Raw genomic sequence first — 20,858 nt, 5'->3', positions numbered from 1 at the left:
GTGATAAATTATTCACTGGGAACCTGCCTGACATTGTTGTTACCTGGGTCTGAAATTGCTACCCTAATGCTGGAATTCTTTTTTTATGAACTTAACAGCCTAATGAATGAGCCCAACAAGCATAGGATAGTGAGAAGCAAAAAAAAAAATAGGCGATAAGGCAAGCTTATATTATGTTTCTCAATTTAGACCACGATACAAGTGTGGTGGTTACAGAAAAAAAATCATTAATATCCTAACGATCCCGGTGGGTTATCTCGTTTTCTTTTGCGCCATTCAACTTGTTACAACTTGCACTGATAAGTTGTGTTCACTCTTATCTTGTGACACACAAAGAAAGACATATTATTCTTACTAAACAGATTTGATAAAGAAAAGCTTACCATATCCATAACAAAGAAAATAAGGCACATTTTCTTCAAATTTCCCACTTACATTGACAATACTATCCCAGGGCAAATTTTTAAAGATTTCTATTTGTTTGTCCCTAAGACAACCCGGTCTTAGTTTTTGGATGTTTGAACAGCAAATTTGTTTGCCCCCAAAATTGTAGCAAAATAACAAAGAATGAACGATAGGTGCACTTAGAAGAGATGTGCAGGTTTGGTGAATAGAACTCAAGGCCTCGGGCTAGATATACTCCCTTTCCAGAGAAATGTTTTATTTCAAAGTGATGGAGGGTGATACCAATTGACCTTTGGGAGAAATATTTAGTTTAAATGTAATCAGAATTTGAGCACAGACAACTAGTCATCCACTAGGCAACCTCCGAAGCTGATTTTGTTTGTCTGAACAGGAAATTTAGTTGCATTGTGTCCAAAGTTTACCCTGTATCCTACCATAAAATCACCACCGTGCCATGATACTAGGAATAACCAAATTGGCAACTGCCTTTTGTTTGAATATTCTTTACCATATTCAAACTTGATTGTAAATCTAAGCCTGTTGCAGTGGTTATATATTATGTAAGAAACCAGTTGTGGGTTTTGGAAGTTTTATAAAGTTTCTTTGCCAGGGTTCTAGATGTGCTTGTCCATTCATTGTTTGACTCTTACTGTATTCTTTGAAACATAGAAGTTGGAGCTAAGGTATTATTTTTTAATGATTCTGTTGAAATGCTCTCCTTAATTGCTTACTTTGTTCTTTGAAACATAGAAGTTGCAGATAAGCTATTATTTTATAATGATTCTGTTGAAATGCTCTTTTCAATTGCCTACTTTGTTCTTTGAAATATAGAAGTTGGAGCTAAGCTATTATTTTTTAATGATTCTGTTGAAATGCTCTTTTCAATTGCTTACTTTGTTCTTTGAAACTTAGCAGTTGGAGCTAAGCTATTATTTTTTAATGATTCTGTTGAAAATGCTCTCCTCAATTCTCAGACGTCAGATCCATCCTTCAAGAGTTCTGAGATGACGGTATCCCGAAGATTCAGCGACTTTCTTGGATTACATCAAAAACTTGTTGCTTTTCATACAACGAAAGGTCACATAGTCCCACCTGTACCAGAGAAAAGTGTTGTTGGTATGTCATCAACAGTATTAAAAAGAAAAAGCACTGTATGTTTTAGTTTTCCATACGATTTCTAACGTTGGGATCACAAATATTCTGAATTTACTTCACATACTCACTTACCTGTCTTCCCACATCAACTGCACTCTAGCTCAACTATGTGTAGAGTCTCTGGTAAACTTAATGCACCCCCTTACCAGTAACTGGCCCATTCCAGTCTACTGCCCTCCTCATTCTACCAGTTAAAGGGTCAGAAGCTCTGGATTAAGTTGATTTTGCTTTTCAAATTTACGCCTTTGGAGTTATAGTATGGACTCTATCCAAGGACCCATACAATCTTTTCCTTCGAAAGCAGCTTAGCACCAAAATATTGAATGAGTATCCTTTTAATTTGGGGCTCTTTGGGAGCCTTATTGAGACACTTTGGAAGGTAGGGTTTCATGAGGTGGGGGGGGGTAGACTGTAATGGGCCAGCCACCCAATAGATGGTGGTGAGGAAGTTTACCAAATGCTCTATACACTGTAGAATGAGAGTGTAGTTGTTGTGGGGAGACAAGTAAGCTTTTGTTTGTCAATATCCCAACCAAGTAAATTTTGGGATTTTCGAAATTATGATCAATCAATTTATTATGTTTGGGTTTGCAAAAGTGTCAAATCTCAAAACGTTAAGTACTATTTCTTTTATCTAAGAGTCGTGACTGTTATAAAATATACGAGTATTTCAAATTGAAAATGTTAGCATCTGTTAGCCATATCTTTTATCCTGATCCGTATGGTTATCAGTAATTTCGGACGGATTGTTACTTGTTTGGCTTCACTTAAAATTGTAAATATTGAGGCAGCTGAAGAGTGGTTAGCCATGCAGAAAATAATTATTTAGCTCAGACTGTTTAACCCCTTCTGCCTTTTGGTATTATTTGATCATCAAGTTTGGCTGACTCTTGACCTGTTTATTATCTGATTCTGCAGGTATGACGAAAGTGAAAATGGGCAAAGGACAGGAAGAGAACAATTCGTTGGAGTTTGTAGAAAAGAGGAGAGCCTCTCTTGAGAGGTTCCTTAATAGGTCAGCTGCTCATCCAAAGATCCGAGCCAATACCGACTTCAAGGAATTCCTGGAGAAAGACGAGGTAAGGTAATCTATATGTAGAATAAGTATGGACTCCAGCCAACAAATGTACAGTGAATAATTTGACCCTTATTGCATAGCAAAATGCTTCAAAAAAAAAATTGTTCAATTGCTATATAAAAGTGTAAAGATGTATAGTCTTCTACACAGGAACTACAGTATTCAATGAGAGAAAACTTCAGGACCTACAAAATGCTACACTAATTTAAACACTAGATTATTCCCTCATTTTCATATAGATCACAGAAAGGGTGACCTGAGGGTGAAATTAAGTGTTGATTTGTCATAATTCCAAAAGAAAAAAAAATACCAGTGCTTGTCATGTACTTACTGTACATCTATTCTAATAGTCAATATATTCTCTGAAATTCCATAGTGAAGTTGACTCTTCAATCTGGGCTCAGTTCATAACAATAATCAATTGTTTTATCAGATCAGGGAAGTGTCATTTTTCCTTGTTAAAAATTTGACATGCATGACAAAAATGTCTTCTTGAAGTCATGAAAGTATTATGCCCTTGTATTGAATTGAGTTTGTGAGGCAACAACCATATGGTATGTGGAAAAGATTAGATTCTGTGGCTATTTAGATTGGATGAGTCCCTGGAAATTAGGGTATTTTTCTCAAACAAAAGAAATTAATTTTCTTATATTATTCTGCATTGATGAATTTTGTTTGCAGTGGCCATTACATATTAAAATGAATTTTATGCTAAACGTCATCACTTGAACCCGGCACTTCTCACTGTCAGGGTGAAAGCAGTGGTTTTTTGTAGGTGGACAGAAAGATAAATATGATATAATAATTACAAACAGACCTGAAATTTCAGAATTTTGCCTGAATGTTTGGAGCAATTGAATATCTTGGTGGAAAACCTCCCTGTCAAAGTTATTTTAATTTTTGTTACTTGTTATTTTGTTTTTAAATATTAATTTTATTTCATACTGTTTAGACAACCTAAACAGAATGTTATACATGCCTTTCTGTAAGGGACAACCTACACACTTACTTGAAGAGTAACTACAGAGACATACGATAAAAAGTGGATATCAATGGCTTTCCACTTTCATGATGTGCCATAAATGATATATAGGGTTTTCTCTTGTTAGACAGTTGATAGGTGTAATGAGAGCTTGGATGCTGTGTCACATGTCAAGAACTTAATTAAGTCAAAGTAATTGAGGCCATGGATCTATCAATATCGATGTTAATTTCCATCATTACTACCATCAACCAGTATCTAGGATTTCATTCTACTTGTCATAAAGAGTGATTCAAGTGATAGAAATCTATTGTCTGTTGCATCGACCAAAGTGACAAAACTTATATTCTAATTTGTTTTAGCATTTTACATGGCCTTGTGAGATATGAACAATACCTGGTTTGTTTTATATGGTCTAGATCCTACTCAGAAAACTGTCTCTTTTGTGAGATATTTCAATATTTTTAGTCAGCTCCTCAAGTCTGCTCCTTGACTTCAGTTGATTAGCTTCATATGTCTTGTGTGTTTTTAATTGGAAGTGTTAGCAGCCATAAGAGGAACACCCTCCTCACTGGACATATGTTCCTGCTCACAGGGTCGACCATGATTGTAATGAATAGTTCTGACATAGTCTGATTGGTTTGTTTCCTCAGCCGCTGCCGAAAGCCAGTAACACTGCTGCCCTCAGTGGAGCCGGTATGATGAGAGCGTTTAATAAAGTTATGGACAGTGCCTCCAAGGTCGTGAGTAAGATGGACGAGTCCGATCAGGTACGTGAATTCTCCTGTCGAGGTTACGCGCCTGCTACCATCGGCTGAAATTTATCAGTGAATTTATCGGTGAAAACCATATCTATGCCTCTCACTGCACAATGTCCACACGTACAAATGATGACATGAATTTATTTGTGCATTACTGTCAAAACAAGTTTTGATTATCTCAAGAAATTCTGTTACATGGAATAACTTGTATGAAAACCTAGCTTGTGTAAGCAACATACTTTCATTGGAGGTACACATAGGTATAGCCTGCATTGCATTTAAAGATCAGAGGTTGGAGTTGTTATTGTCATGAATTTTAAAGGCTACAGTAATCACCAGGTACTGACAGGCATGTTATTGGTCTAGATGAAGCACTGTCACAGAGTTCCAACAGACCATTGCTTTAAAACACTGGAGTTCATCTGGTAAGAGTGAAAGATGGCTCTATAATCTAAAGAAATGACACTAATCTAATTACCAGGTGATTGAAGTATTCTGTTTCCCATGAAACATTCCTGGTGTTTGTTTACAACATTGCTTTGGAGTGAATCTAGTGAGAAGTGGAATGTAGTTTCTCCAAAAAAAATTAAAAGAAGTGGAGCTGAAGCCGAGTGCTGGCTAAAATTACGTCTGGGAGAACGAGAAGTTTCTCTGCATTGTGTGGAAATGAACTTTGCATTAGGTATCTACTCTGGTGTAATCTATAATTGTAGTTCATTGACTTCTGGAGGAGTTCAGTATAATTTTCATGAGAGTTGTATATCTCAGTATCGGTAATGAATACTGTAGAGAAGTCTCATTTGTGGGCATCGACTGGATACTACTTTTTTAAGTTTCTGAGGGTTGATGCAGTGGTGAAGGAGGTGGGTTGGAAGGGGATTGGGAGGGGGGGGGGGTTGCAGGGGAGGTATGGCAACAAAGGAACACAATTTTCCTAAAGTATTAAAGATTACATGTTTGGAGCTTCAAGAGAACTTGAATGGGTGTGGCTAGAAGGGGTTTGGTTTAAGAAAACAAAAGGTTTAAGAGTTTTGTTTGGATTGTTGCAGAAATGTTGTTAATTTATCCAGTGTACATGTCTTTACAAGCACAAGCAACTGTTACAAGAAGGTGTTGTACCAAAGTGAAAATACTAGAGAACACATATCCCAAGTTGGAGATTGCTGTGCCATTCTTCCAAGATTAGTGTAAACCCTCTTTGAAATGAAAGTTAATGGAAAATTTGGTTATCTTGTCTCAGGAACAGAAAAAGCTATGCAGATAAATTTATGAGACAATAGGTTTTAACAATAAGTCTTTGTTTTTTATTTGTGTTGCAAAACTTGAGACTGCAGTATCCCTTACAGTTTTTCAATTGAATGAAGTAGTTTTGAGATCAAAAAGTGATGTTATGGATTGTCTGTTATCATTCCCTGCTACATCTGTGTTGCTTTCAATATGATGAATTGTACTTCTCCTTGTTAAAGACTGTTAGTAAACATGACTAGGTCGATAACTTACATATCTCAGAAAAACCTGTGACATAATCTTTCTCTTTAATGAGAACAAGTATCAAAAGAGGGAGAGAGAATCATTCCTGACTTTCCTTATATGCCCATGCATCTGGAAAGTGCATTTGTCAAAAAACTTTGATGCTGTACTCAGTCTCCTCAGATTGATAACTTTCCCATATGCACAATTAATCTTGACAAAAGTCAGTTGAAATATATTTTCCTTTCTGATTTTTGTCTGTCGTATGACAGTGGTTCGAAGAGAAGACTCAACACATCGACAATTTGGACCAACAACTGAAGAAGCTACACACCAGTGTTGAAAATATGGTGAATCACAGAAGAGGTGGGTATATATTTGGGAAGATGGAGAAGGGTCTTGGTCGTGTGTTTTATGTCAATAATATGGTGAGGGGTGGGGGGGGGGTTCAGCATGTGGGAGGTTGCTTTGGAGTGGAGTTCCTTAAGGACTTTCATCAATAACGAAACAAACGTTCATGTGATTGAAGCTCTAGAAGGACAAGTAAGGTACCATGCCAAAAAGAAAAGCTGCAACAGTTGCAGAAAAACTGCAACAGCAAGGCTTATTCAAATTTCAAACAGTAATAATTATCTCTGAAGACCAACTACACACTTATTGTGTGAAACTGCAGAGCACAGAGAGCTGTGTCATGTACACCCCCCCCCCTCTCCCCAGCATCTTTCGTTTTTTGACACAATGCCTTAGTTTAAGAATTGACCTAGTCAGGAATAAAAGTTTTGTTTTTAAAAATTTAACCCAGTTAGAGGAGTTTTGTCAAGCACGATCAGACATTCATTATATTTACTTGTTGTAACAGTCAGCCCACATTTGAAATGTCATGTGACTTTTGTATGTCATGCTAAATGACCTCACAAAGCAATGGACTGCAACTGTCATCTTCATGCAACTGTCATCTCGATGAGAGACGATGCAATTATCCGACCATGCAAACGATTTGGCAGCTGCTTGCACCACTAGAGAAGCATCTTTTAAGTATGAAGTTGGGAATAGAGGTACATTCCAGAAGTATACTATGTGTATTAACAGCTGTGTGTCTCAATTCGGAAAGGTTGGGAGGGTGAAGACAGGTCAAGTAAAAAGTAGGCTAAGTCAGTTGCTCCCTCATGGAAAACAAAGCATAGAAAGTTAATCTGTGTTCTGAGCGAAAATGTTTGTTTGCAATTTGAAGTCGAATCATATGACACTTTTGTAAGTAAGAAAGTCAATGTTTGATCATGGTCATAATAGTCAATATGACATACTGCAACCTTGAGATCTCAGTAATACATATCACTCCCCTCCCACCATCTCCCCACTGTCCCTCTGTCTCAAGTTTATGTGGTCATAATAGTCAGTGTGACATACTGCACCCTTGAGATCTCAGTAATAATATCACTCCCCTCCTACCATCTCCCCACTGTCCCTCTGTCTCAAGTTTATATGGTCATAATAGTCAATATGACATACTGCACCCTTGAGATCTCAGTCATACATATCACTCCCCTCCCACCATCTCCCCACTGTCCCTCTGTCTCAAGTTTATATGGTCATAATCGTCAATATGACATATTGCACCCTTGAGATCTCAGTAATACATACCACTCCCCTCCCATCATCCCCCACTGTCCCTCTGTCTCAAGTTTATATGGTCATAATAGTCAATGTAACATACTGCACCCTTGAGATCTCAGTAATACATATCACTCCCCTCCCACCATCTCCCCACTGTCCCTCTGTCTCAAGTTTATATGGTCATAATAGTCAATGTGACATACTGCAACCTTGACATCTCAGTAATACATATCACTCCCTTCCCACCATCCCCCACTGTCCCTCTGTCTCAAGTTTATATGGTCAATATAGTCAAAGTGACATACTGCACCCTTGAGATCTCAGTTATACATATCACTCCCCCCACCATCTTCCCACTGTCCCTCTGTCTCAAGTTTATATGGTCATAATAGTCATGTGACATACTGCAACCTTGAGATCTCAGTAATACATATCACTCCCCTCCCATCATCCCCCACTGTCCCTCTGTCTCAAGTTTATATGGTCATAATAGTCATGTGACATACTGCACCCTTGACATCTCAGTAATACATATCACTCCCTTCCCATCATCCCCCACTGTCCCTCTGTCTCTAGTTTATATGGTCATAATAGTCATGTGACATACTGCACCCTTGAGATTTCAGTTATACATATCACTCCCCTCCCACCATCTCCCCACTGTCCCTCTGTCTCAAGTTTATATGGTCATAATAGTCAGTGTGACATACTGCACCCTTGAGATCTCAGTAATACATATCACTCCCCTCCCACCATCTCCCCACTGTCCCTCTGTCTCAAGTTTATATGGTCAATATAGTCAGTGTGACATACTGCACCCTTGAGATCTCAGTAATACATATCACTCCCCTCCCACCATCTCCCCACTGTCCCTCTGTCTCAAGTTTATATGGTCATAATAGTCAATGTGACATACTGCACCCTTGAGATCTCAGTAATACACCATCCCCTCACTGTCCCTCTGTCTCAACTTTTTGAGGAAATCCTGAATAGAGTTTGCAAATAAGTGCCAGGGCTATCCAAATGTCTGGTCAAACTAATGCGTGAAAAATTAGTGTTGTACTAAAAGGAGGAAAGTATTAATATTAAGCTGTTTTCAATTTTAACCCAAGGACACTGCTTATAGGCTGTTTCAATGGTTCCAACTGTGCAATTTGCAATCAGTGTTGTGGTACAAATGAGATCATGGTTTATCTAATATTTGTATTGATTAACTTTTATTTTTGATAAAATGTTCATCCTCTTGCAATGACCCATCTGCATTTTATCTTAACCCCTTCAGGGTTTAAAATTTAAATCAATAGTGTCTAAAGTTGAAAAAGCAGTGTCTCTTCACGTTCCTATTTCCTCGTTTAATGTATCTTAGTTGTTTATTTAGATTACATTGTTTTGACATGGCCCCCAATTCATAGTCTCCTCATACCCAACTCACGTCCTCACGTTTACAATTTGGTGACATATTTGAAAATTTGTTCTTGTTTTTTTTTTTCAAATATTAAGTTTATTGGAAAATGTAATGATGCCGTTGACATGAATGGGCATGAATATTCATGAACAATCGTTGCTAGGTATGTGGGATGAAAGGAACCCCAATAATTAGATGAGGGTATATACAGTATATCTTACATTTACCTCAAAATCTCAAAGAACTGCAAACAATTGGAGGGGAGAAGTTGGCAAACAATACACATACAAACAAATTGAGAAAATATGTTAAGAAAAATGGATTCTCTTTAGAAGAATCATTTCGAGAATAATTGAATTAGAAAACCACCAAACTAATATAAAAAGTAAAGAATGAAAAATGGCTTTTGCCCAGTTAGGTTTTTTTTTTTACTTCTATGAATTCATATCCTGTCATTAACCTCGTGGATGTTCTCGAGGTTATGGACCCGATTTCAAAAGCCACTGACCTTGGAATTCACCCCCAGATCCATATGGTAACTAGATTTGCTTTCATTGCTTGAGGGATTGCCTGGTGCTTTACATAATAAAGGCTGTTAATTTGTCTGTTGTAAACGATTCATCGACAGCAACATCTGATAGAGGTGAAAGACATGGCTCTAAAGGTGTTGATTTGTGTAAATTGTCTCTGTGATAAAATGCACAAAGTAAATGCCCATGAGTTAAACCTGTGGTAATATGTGAAATGTGATTAAACAGTGGCAACATGAAATTAAATTGGAAATAGGAACTTCTATTTACCAGTATTCATCGCAGTTATCAAATATTAAGCAGTTCCTTTTTTTATCTTTTTTTTTTGAAATGTCAAAAGTTAAAGCACATGGATGCTACAGTAATTGCCAGTAGGTTGTGGAATACTTTTCTTGAAGATGAGTTAACAAGAATCTTCAAACTGTGTATCTATTGCATTTGCGTATCATACCGAGGAAACGTTTTGCCTTGATTGTGAAGATTTCTTCCATGCCACAATCTCATTACAGTGAATGTTCTTTAGTTTTCATTTCAGATAATAAATTGCAAAATTAATACTTCAAAAATGCAAAATTTTGTGTGGGTGGCAAAATATGTTATAAATGATCGGAAATGTCAGTACTCTGTAATCAAGACACGTGATTGACAAAAGCTAGTATGGCGTCAGCCAAAGATTAGTTTCCATGACCTTATGAACAGCATTTGTTGTGATTGGTAATAAAGCTTTAGCTGCCTATCAAAAATTGCAACCTGGTAAGAAAGAACTCCAGAGATATGTAGACTGCACAGAATTTTAGGGTGGGCCTCCAGGCCCTGGCCCCGGATTTCCATTTCAGGGACCCCTGTTTATATGTATTTGAACATTAAAGATAGCAGTCTTAGAAAGATGGGTAAAATTAATAATAATAATAAACAGTTCTTATTAAGCGCCTGTAACAGAAGTCTCAGGGCGCTTTACAAATACGATAGATATTCCACATGATAGCTGCCAGGACTGTCTAAACTTAATCTGAATACCTAAGATGTGTTTATGTGGTATTGAATTAAACTGTTTTAATAACACTGTAGTAATTATCTCTAGCATTGTACAGTACAGTGTAATATGATTGGGAGATGGTCATGGTTGGTTAACATTGAGGTAAGGTTATTGGTTTGTGTGTTTATTTTGTCTTTCATGTTAGTCATGCTGAAAGGGCCTCATGTATTGCCTGGCCCTGTGCCCCCCCCCCCCCAACAAGTGAAATCCTTCCATGCATTAGACATTGACTAGTTTATCTGAACATATTTTTGACTACATTTAGTTGTTAGTCTGTGACTTATCAGGATTCATAGTAAACATGGCCATCTATTAATCAGTGGACTACAGTAGGATGTTGTTGATTCAAATGGGGAGTGGGTGAGGGGGGAGGTAGTGAGGGAGATGTGAAATGTTATGGATGGGAAGAAACAACTTTGTAGTCTACTGCCAGTTCTTTATATGCTACCAACCAAAATTTATATTGGAAAGTTGGCTTCTCTTTAATTCTTAGCTTTAATGACACCAGTGAAATTTCAAACACTGGAAGGTTTCTGTACATATTTAATCAACCACGGAGTTAGTCAGATGTAACGCAATCTACTGAGAGTCCCATGTTAGGCCGTAAATCATTTTGCTGTGCAGCTTAAATTTCTAGTTTTCACTAGTTGTCTTTCCTTTCCAAGGAGATGCATACCAGGTTGGAGGGTAATTTGTGCCATGAATCAGCTAGGTATATTTAATAAGATTTTTGCTTTCAGAGGATGAATAAAGTTGTCAAAGCAGCTTGCTCAAAGTAGTTTCAGAGCAATGCTCCTCAAGAAACGGAGACGAAATTACTATTGTCTACAGAATTGAAGAATGTGTTGATATTTTCAATTGATGATCCCTCTAAGAATCAGAAAAATGTAAAAGGCAAATGTTACCTTATTTGATAATTCAATTTGCAGAAAAGCAATTTGTTACCAGATGAACTGACGGTCATTCAGATAATATTGTAGCTGTCTGTCTAGATAAGGTTGTAGCTGTCACTCTAGATGAGATTGTAGCTGTCACTATGATAACATTGCAGCTGTCACTCTAGGTAAGATTGTAGCTGTCACTCTAGATACGATTGCAGCTGTCACTCTAGATACGATTGCAGCTGTCACTCTAGACAAGATTGCAGCTGTCACTCTAGATAAGATTCCAGCTGTCACTCTAGATAAGATTGCAGCTACATTCTAGATGAGATTGTAGCTGTCACTCAGATAAGATTGTAGCTGTCACTCTAGATATGATTGTAGCTGTCACTCTAGATAAGATGTGGCTGTCACTCTAGATACGATTGCATCTGTCACTCTAGACAAGATTGCAGCTGTCACTCTAAGTAAGATTACAGCTGTCATTCTAGATAAGATTACAGCTGTCACTCTAGATAAGATTGCAGCTACATTCTAGATAAGATTGTAGATGTCACTCTGGATAAGAGTACAGCTGTAAATCTAGATAAGATTGCAGCTGTCACTCTAAGTAAAATATTTCTGTCACTCTAAGTAAAAATATTGCTGTCACTCTAGATAAGATTGCATCTGTCACTCTAGATAATATTATCACTGTCACTCTAGCTAAGATTGCAGCTGTCACTAGATAAGATTGTGTCTGTTACTCTATAATATTATGCTGTCACTCTAGATAAGACTGTAGCTGTCACTCTATATAAGATTTTAGCTGTCACTTTAGATCATTGTAGCTGTTACTCTAGATAAGACTGTAGCTGTCACTCTAGATAAAATTGCAGATGTCTGTCTAAGTGAGACTGCAGCTGTCACTCTAGTTAAGATTACAGATGTTACTCTAGAAAGGATTATGATAAAAGTAGAAAGTGAACAGAAGTGAACATTACAAGTTGATTCTATATACCGACTTCATATACAGTATGTTAGTATGGAATGGCAGGGAAAGATTATCAAAAGTGTAACACAAAGCTGGTTTAAGGGGCCTTTGCCTATCAATGCATAGTCTATTACTAAACACACTCTCCAGATATGAAACAGAGCAATAACCAAAGTACCAAGCAATCATGTTCATAACAGGACAATGAGTGTGCTATAAACTATTTATTTGTTCATGTGTCCGTTTATTTATTTGTTGATTATTTATTATATAATTGAAGTTGCAGAGAGTTGGAAACAAAAAAATGTATATTTATATGTATCTATTAATGTATGTAATAGGGTGGGGGGGGGGATATACTTCATTTACAATTTGCTGACCTGATTGTTCACATGATTTTATTGCAGAGCTGAGTAATGCCACAGCAGTCTTTGCTAAAAGCTGCGCCATGCTGGGGAATGCAGAGGAACATACTGCCCTCTCTCGCGCCATCTCCCAGTTAGCTGAGACAGAAGAAAATATCGAACAACTACAGTCAAGTCAGGCAGCAACGGACTTCTATGTGCTTTCAGAACTCTTAAAGGATTATATTGGGCTCATTGCAGCTGTGAGAGTGAGTATTGATACAGTATTGTATGTGTCACCTGGACTTGCCAGTCACAGTACTTAGCTTGTTGCATCTGCAGTATGATGGATTTTACCATGGAAATACATTTTGAGTGAAATGTTAGGACTTGAAAGGTCAATGTTAACTGTTATGTTGTATTAAGGCCTTACAGGATTTACTAACAGTTAACTCCTGGTCATTGGTAACTTGTTACACCCACATACCCATGTTTGGACAATTTTAAAGCAGCTCCTACATGGGCCACTTCAGTGTGCAATTTACATGTCCTCATTGGGACATAGATTGTGCATCTCATAGGATGCTGCCATAACACACCACACACAAATATATTTACAAGTTTATAGCTAACACAGGGTCCCCATTTAACCCTCTTGCCAAAAATGTACAATGTAATGATCTCGCCAGAAATCAAACTTGTAGTTGTTAGATTGCAAACCCGTTGCCTTCACCACTAAGTCACAACAATGTTGCATCAGTGTTTCATCAATATCACAGTATAATGTCTGTATACGAAACTGTACAAACTTCTGTCTGTTGTTAAAAGGTGCATCGACTGTTATTCTAGGTCCAGAATGCTCAAAACTGGATTTCGCTTCGACTAAAATCTCTTTGTGCAGTCAGTGGTGAAGTTTTTAAGTTCATTGGAAAAGAAAAAAAAAAACACAAAGAGCTGCATCAATGATCGAGTGGAGGGACACTGACCTAAGGAATAACACTGCACATACTCTAAAAGGTACAACAAGATACTTTCCTTTAGCTACATCTAGTTTATAGATTACTACTAACCTGTTAAGGTGATACAGACACTTTTATCTCCTTTGTCTTCTTTTTTTGTACTTATTTATTCATTTATTTTTTTCCGTCTCATCCTCCCTTTCTATGTGATACGTCAGGAAGCATTCCGTGAAAGAGAGAAAACCTTCCACAACTGGCAGACTGCCCAGACCAACTTGGCAAAGAAAAGAGAACAGGAAGCCAAATTAAAGTCCACGGGCAAAACAGAAAAACTGCCACAAGTCGAACAGGAAATTAAAGATGTAAGTTCCTCTTCTATTCCTTTTCTTGTCATTTGTTTGTTTGTTTTCTGTGAGTATGAAGATTAGTCAGAGGTCACTCACAGGCCTGCATGTACTGACCAATAAACAATGAGTCCAGTTTGCTAGACTTGTACAAGCAGTTGCTCTATAAATCATTCTGCAGGAATGAGGATAAATTATCACATTTCTTGTTAGTGGAGGAAGTTGTTGGGAGGGGGTTGTGGTGGGATAGGGTAGATGTTGATTGCATTACATATTCTTATCTAATAAAATAAACATGTTTCATTTCATTTTGCATTTTAGTCAGATTGGGAGAGCAACAGATTTTTAAAAATTTCAAAGAAAAGTTGTTTACTTTTCATAGCCGAATATGGATGATCTGTTACAAAAGGGATAGGTCCATAGCACATTCATCATTGTCTTAGGAGCCAGCTGGGACAGTTTCGTAATGCTAATACCACTCTACACTGTCCTCCCACATGATGCTTCAAAGCAATTGTATTGACAGTATGAACAGTTCCTAAGGTTATTAAGATAGAAAAATACCATTCATACTGCTCATACTGTTAGAACGAGTGCTCTGAAATGGAACATGAAAGTGTAGTATAGAAAATATTGTCCTAAATGGGCGATCTTACAGGCAGAGGGTAGTTTGCATAAATAATTCTCGGCTGTGATCGTTAATATTATCATCAAAGTAGGCAGAATAATTAGAAATAGATTGCTGATATATGGTGGTATAAGGTGTAGCTCGGCTGGGCAGTGAATAATATATCGGGTATTGCAGAGTGCTATAGAAAATGGTCAGATTGCTACGTATACAAGTAGAAAGATGGGTAGCCATTTTTTAAACACAAACATGTGAACATTAAATTATTCCCTTCTGGGGGTTTGACTTAAGTTCCATAAGAAATGCAAGTAGCCACAAGTAACTCTCTCCCTCTGTTCACAATTTTTTTTTCTCCTACGAGCAATCACCATAACTCATCATCATTTCTGTAAAATAGTCTGATTTCTAATCATGCATTGCTTTCCGTTCATGTGGAAGTTGTCATCATAAACACTCTTTAGCTGATACTGTATGTAAAATTACACATAACAAAGAAACACAGACTGTTGTGAAAAATAAGTTAATCCATTTTTTCCTTTTTTTTTAAACACATAGAGATTTGCCTAACGGGCAGAAATGTTAATTACAGGATGGCTCCATATCGGGTGATAAACCCATTAACAGTGAATAAGAGAACTCACTTCATTTGCATGTCAACAGGAATTTATTACATAAAATCCTTTTAATTGAATCTGTTTCTGTATTCATTAAGTGTGGAGTGTCTCTGTTTTACAATTAGCCAAATCCAGGGCAGGAATTTCAACCTTGACATTTGAATACAGTTTGAACTTGACATTAGCTAAATCATGAGTTTTCAAGGGATCAATTTTTTAGTAATTTTTTTCTTAGTATGTGATGTTTTTTTTTAGTAGAATGAATTTTTTAGTGGCTTCATGAATGTTACAGGTGAGTGGAAAAGACCTCACCAGCATTCAGGATTTGGTTTATTGGACAAAACCATTTCGCATAGTAGGGGTAAACACTGCAGTTGTAAACTGATGTACGTATAGTAAAATTTTCACCGAATAGTAACTTTTATCTCTAACCACATGGCAGCCTAACACACTAAGTCAATGGGAAAATCAAGCCTAAACCATCTGTTTATTCGTTGAATTTGTGTCGCAGTTAGCTTCAGAGATCAACGTTACGGTCGATGTTCTCTCTTTAACATACATATGTGGCATAGCTTAACTATTGTTTTGTTTAAATTCTGGTTTGTCACTATGGGTTTTCTGAAGTTCTTGGGGGGCATATATTTAATGCAATGGCTGATTCAGTTTTTAATTCATAGTTACGTACCACTCGTTGAACAAGGCTGATAATGTATAGGCCCAGGTAAAGGCTGCTTTTATCGAACTTTCGAGTAGCGGAGTTTCACAATTGTTCATAAGAGACCCAAGAAATTTTATTTGTGAGGTTTGATAACGTGGAAGATTTGCAAGAATTATATAAAGTACTGAATCTCGGACATTTGGTAGTGGCGGATTTTAGTGTATAAGTCACTTTGCAACATAAACTACCGCTCTATTGACTGTCAAAACCGCAAAAGTTAATCCGGTCACTTGGCCAAGTTTGCTCATTGTTTGTGAAGAATAACCAGCCTTGTGTTGTCAGGACGCTGTGCTCATTACTCCGGCTGGCAACCAGCGTGTGTGCATTCAACCATGGGACCAATATGCACATGCATAATGAGCAAGGGGTGCGAGATTTCTGCCGGCCCGGAACCGGCGGTTAGATTTGCGAGGCTTCCCTTAGCAACGACTGTAACTTTTGTTATACATAACTTGATTTGAACAAGGCAATACTATTTATCAAAATATCAAAATAAAATAGAAGCCAATGCTTGCTAATTTCAACAGTGTAACTATTTTCTGTACGGAGGGCATTGGGAACGTTTTCAACTCTAATGGGAAAGTTGTTGCATACTGTTGGTCACTTATTAATACGTTGCCAAAGACACTGTAACTTTTTCCATTTTGTCTGTCATGTGTGCGTGCGTGTGTGTGTCTGTATGTGACGGCCAGATTGTAAACACAATATCTCAAGTTTTAGCGCAAGTTGAGTTGGGTGGTGACCTGAACAACATCTATCGATAGCAATCATGACAATTGGATCAAGTTGAGCTTCATAAATTAACTATCAACCATTTTCATAATTAGCATATTTTCATTTATCATCGATTAGACATACATTATCCTTACTCCCATCCACTTCCCATCCCTCTCTCAGCTCTTTCCACCCCTCTCTCACCCCTCTCCTGATCATGATTCTCATCCACATACATGTACTGAAGATGCTATTCAGCAATTATTTACCTAGTTGTTTATTATGTCATCATTTCAAGGTCATCAGACCAAAATAATTCATCTTGTTTAATGGGTGTGAAAAGAAACGTCTAATGCCGGTAATCTGACCTACTTTCGAATGAGGTGTAACAGAAGTGTTAGACACTACCATCGATCCCAAAAAATACACACACAGCTTGCTACCGTCGGTAATTAGACACTAGTGTACAGTCAGTACATACAGCTGCGGTCAATACCCACAGCACAGTGTATAAACGATACAGCGATGGACATCTCAGGTCAAGCTAAAGAAAACAAGGTATCTGTACTGTTTGCATTTTGTAGCGACACAAACAAAATGTCACGTGCAAGCAACAGAAAGTTAACTTTTTCAGATGGCCGCACGCGGTTTGGGGCGAGTCTTCAATGCCTTTAAGTGGCTAAATACGTGTGAATTTGCCAGTGTCTGTACAAATTAATGTTGCTCTTGTATTAATAATTCAAGGAAAGTGCAAGTGGGAATATGATATAAGCCATTCCTTTTTTTTTCTGGGGGAAGGGGGGGGGACTGACAATTTTGAGCCAAGTGGCTACAAACTGAAAATCTAGTCCTGGTCATGTGATACTGTATGTGTTGTGCACAATATGAGAAAAACGTGAGAAGTATCCCAGTCAGGTGAACTCTAGATAGGAGATTGAATTACTGTCTCAATTAACAGAAGTCTCCCTTGATCTGGTGGGGCGGTGGTAGATGTTCCAGCTCAGTAGAACTTGATAATTTTCTCCTACCCCCCCATGCTGTTTTATGTTCATTAATGGTATGCTACCTATGCTGCACAAGACACTTCAAGAGCTTTAAGATTTCTCACCATCATGTGAACATTGCTAAAGGTACATACATATAATATATTGACCAGTCAGATGACTGCATTCTGGTGGCAGGCAATGACACTTCAATGGGGAAGGAAGAAAAATAATCTATACTGTCACTTGAGAAGCTCATCGCAATAATACTGTTGAACATTCCTAATTCCAGATCTTCTAGATCTAGATTAGTAACTTCTGTACCTAGTCTGTGATGTTATCATGAGGGATGATTTTAGAAGCTTTGCTGTTGTATTATAATAATGGTTCTTGCCTGATGCTCTTGAAATGTGATACATATGGAATGTTTCCTTAGCTCTCAATGTTCTCTTCGGTTAGAATTTCATGACAATGTAACTTGTTTTGAAAAAGTACAGAATGTTGTTTCAAATATTTTCCTCAGTTTTAAAGTATTTTATTCGTCCTCCCCCCTTTTATTCGTCCTCCCCCCCTCCATCCCCCTTCCCTCCATAAAAGAAGAAAGTTTAGTTGCCGTGAGGACATTACTAACAGTGCTGTTGCCAGGTGCATTCATAAAAATTCACCTAATTAAAAAATTATCCTGGATACAAAATGCTTTAGGATTCAGTATTGGCCTAAGGATACAAGAACAGTAACTCATGTAATATTGTTAGTGAATTAACCTCAGCCAGAGGGATATCCTTTGAAGCAAAGCACAAAACAAAGTGTAAAGAATTAGATACATTCAGATACTGTTTTAATTTTTTGCTGGAAAGAATGAGTGACAAGTTTCTGAAAACTTCAAAGAGTCTGCTGAGTTAGGGGTAGTGTATGTGAGTTAATAACCTGTATACATACATGCTATCTATCTGTTGGTGTGTTAGGTCCAGGTGTTGGAGAAATCCCTGATGTGGGGCTTATTTGATCTCCATGGGAGCTAGAGCTGTAACCTCTCTAGGAACATTGCAGGCTCTGTACAGCTAGAGTATGGTAGGGGTTAAGTGTAATAGTAGAGGGGAGTTACGTATTGAAATACTGTGCCATTGCTCAACCTCGTTCTACTCAAGTCAAGGTCTTCTTATGTCGCATTCATGCTGTCTCTCAGGGTGTACCAGTATTAAATGCAGCTGCAAGATGTGGATATTAATGTAGATAAATTGCATTTGTCCTAGAAGTTTGAAGAGTTAATTTAAAGGCATATTGAAGTCTGCATACTGCTTTAAGACCCATTAAAATAACCAGACAACCGTCCAGTAAAATGTAGCTATGCCTGATCACTTCAGCTGTTTGGGCCTACTGTGACCTCAATTGGGCCTTTTAGGTGGCAAGGGCTACACCTGCGTCCTGGATATGGAGAACAATTGTTCCCATGTTTACATCTCCACGATTCACCGAATATGTCACTTTCAGTTGTGAAGTATAGCACCTGACTTAAAGACGATAAGTGGAGTCGATAGCTGACTAATTGGAACCCTACCATTTTATGTCCGTTAACATTTTAGTTGGAATGCAATGTGTTACATTACTGCACTAGCGAGAATGTGAGCTCCTTTTCTCGGTGTAACATTAATGTATTTGTAGTTAATGATGAGGGTTATGACAGAAATTCCAAGCATCGCAGAGAAATGAGTGTTGTCTTCTACCATCCATGAAACAGCATTAAAAGCGGTATTAATTGTTTGTTTTCTTGTGCAAATTATGAAGGGATTCTTCACATTGCAGAGTCACACTTGTGTGCATACTTAGATACATACTGTGCACTAATGTATCTGTCCTGTACACACCACGTTATTTAGAATGTGAAATTCTATAATTACCTAATATTATGCAATTAATACTATTTGTTAATAATGGATCCATCTGTGACAAGACAAAGAATAAATACTGTCAAACATCTCATACCCAATCCCAGTGTAATTTCAGATAAAGTAAATTATAAACAAAGTCGTTTTCGTTGGATTTTTCTTTTCTTTTCGGTATGAACTACAATAAAATTCAATAGGCCCAACCTTGATTGAAATAAGTTCTTACTTTTCATGAATATTTGGTTTTGCATAAAAAAATATATACTCACTGTCAAGTTTCCAATCATTGCACGTATGTGATATTCTCCTTAAATCAACGGACTGTATGAGTTCTAAAAAATGACATGTTTTATGTTCCTTACAGACCATGATGGGCAACTTTTTGACCTTGATAGTGCAAAAAAATTCCTTGAAATTGATTTTCATGCACTACAAAAAAAATATTCTTATGCAAGGATTTAGCTGATCCAGTTTTATAAGAATTAAAAAAAAAAATACAAATTGAAATATTCTGAAACAAATTTAGTTCATTTTTGGATATGATATGAACAAGCTTGTAAATTTTGAAAATGACTTTCGCTCCCAAAAGTGCAGTTTGCATTGACAATCAATAACTCATTATCTCTGGTTACAATGCATTCCAAACATAAGATGAATTGCTTTTTCAAATATGTTTTGTAAAAGTCGCCAATCCTCATTTGATGGAATACTTGTAGAATGTACTGTCTGATCCATAGTTAGTCTCACTCAGATGATTAATTTTGCTCAAATTTGAAATCAATAAACACTTTGTATGATATATTCGTTTGTCACTTTGTAAGAGATTATTAATAACAGAGCTATAACAAGAAGAGCTACTGTACAGAATGTTAACATACTGCAGTAGCATCATAATTCACATTCAGTAATGATGCTACCCTGTACACATGCTGTATAGTATGTGCAGAGAGTAACATCATTATTAACATTCAGTAATGATGCTACCCTGTACACATGCTGTATAGTATGTGAAGAGAGTAGCATCATTATTCACATTCAGTAATGATGCTACCCTGTACACATGCTTTATAGTATGTGCAGAGAGTAGCATCATTATTCACATTCAGTAATGATGCTACCCTGTACACATGCTGTATATAGTATGTGCAGAGAGTAGCATCATTATTCACATTCAGTAATGATGCTACCCTGTACACATGCTGTATAGTATGTGCAGAGAGGATCATTATTATTCACATTCAGTAATGATGCTATCCTGTACACATGCTGTATACAGTAGTATGTGCAGAGAGTAGCATCATTATTCACATTCAGTAATGATGCTGTACACATGCTGTATAGTATGTGCAGAGAGTAGCATCATTATTCACATTCAGTA

At 37.2% G+C, this 20,858-nt stretch overlaps 1 protein-coding gene across 1 annotated transcript in view; it reads left to right on the top strand.

The window, feature by feature from the left end:
* Positions 1-20,858, top strand: part of LOC139979238 (sorting nexin-2-like) — a 42,055-nt gene that overhangs the window by 6,382 nt on the left and 14,815 nt on the right. The window contains exons 6-11 of the mRNA XM_071990007.1: positions 1,380-1,521; positions 2,479-2,639; positions 4,274-4,390; positions 6,124-6,217; positions 12,698-12,903; positions 13,812-13,955. Of these exons, the coding sequence (XP_071846108.1) occupies positions 1,380-1,521; positions 2,479-2,639; positions 4,274-4,390; positions 6,124-6,217; positions 12,698-12,903; positions 13,812-13,955 (864 nt within the window). The remainder of the gene's footprint in view (positions 1-1,379; positions 1,522-2,478; positions 2,640-4,273; positions 4,391-6,123; positions 6,218-12,697; positions 12,904-13,811; positions 13,956-20,858) is intronic.

The sequence above is a fragment of the Apostichopus japonicus genome, chromosome 13 (genome assembly GCF_037975245.1).
Source record: "Apostichopus japonicus isolate 1M-3 chromosome 13, ASM3797524v1, whole genome shotgun sequence".
Taxonomy (NCBI): domain Eukaryota; kingdom Metazoa; phylum Echinodermata; class Holothuroidea; order Aspidochirotida; family Stichopodidae; genus Apostichopus; species Apostichopus japonicus.
The sequence above is the reverse complement of the archived record's forward strand: the minus strand, read 5'-3'. Positions and strand labels throughout refer to the sequence as shown.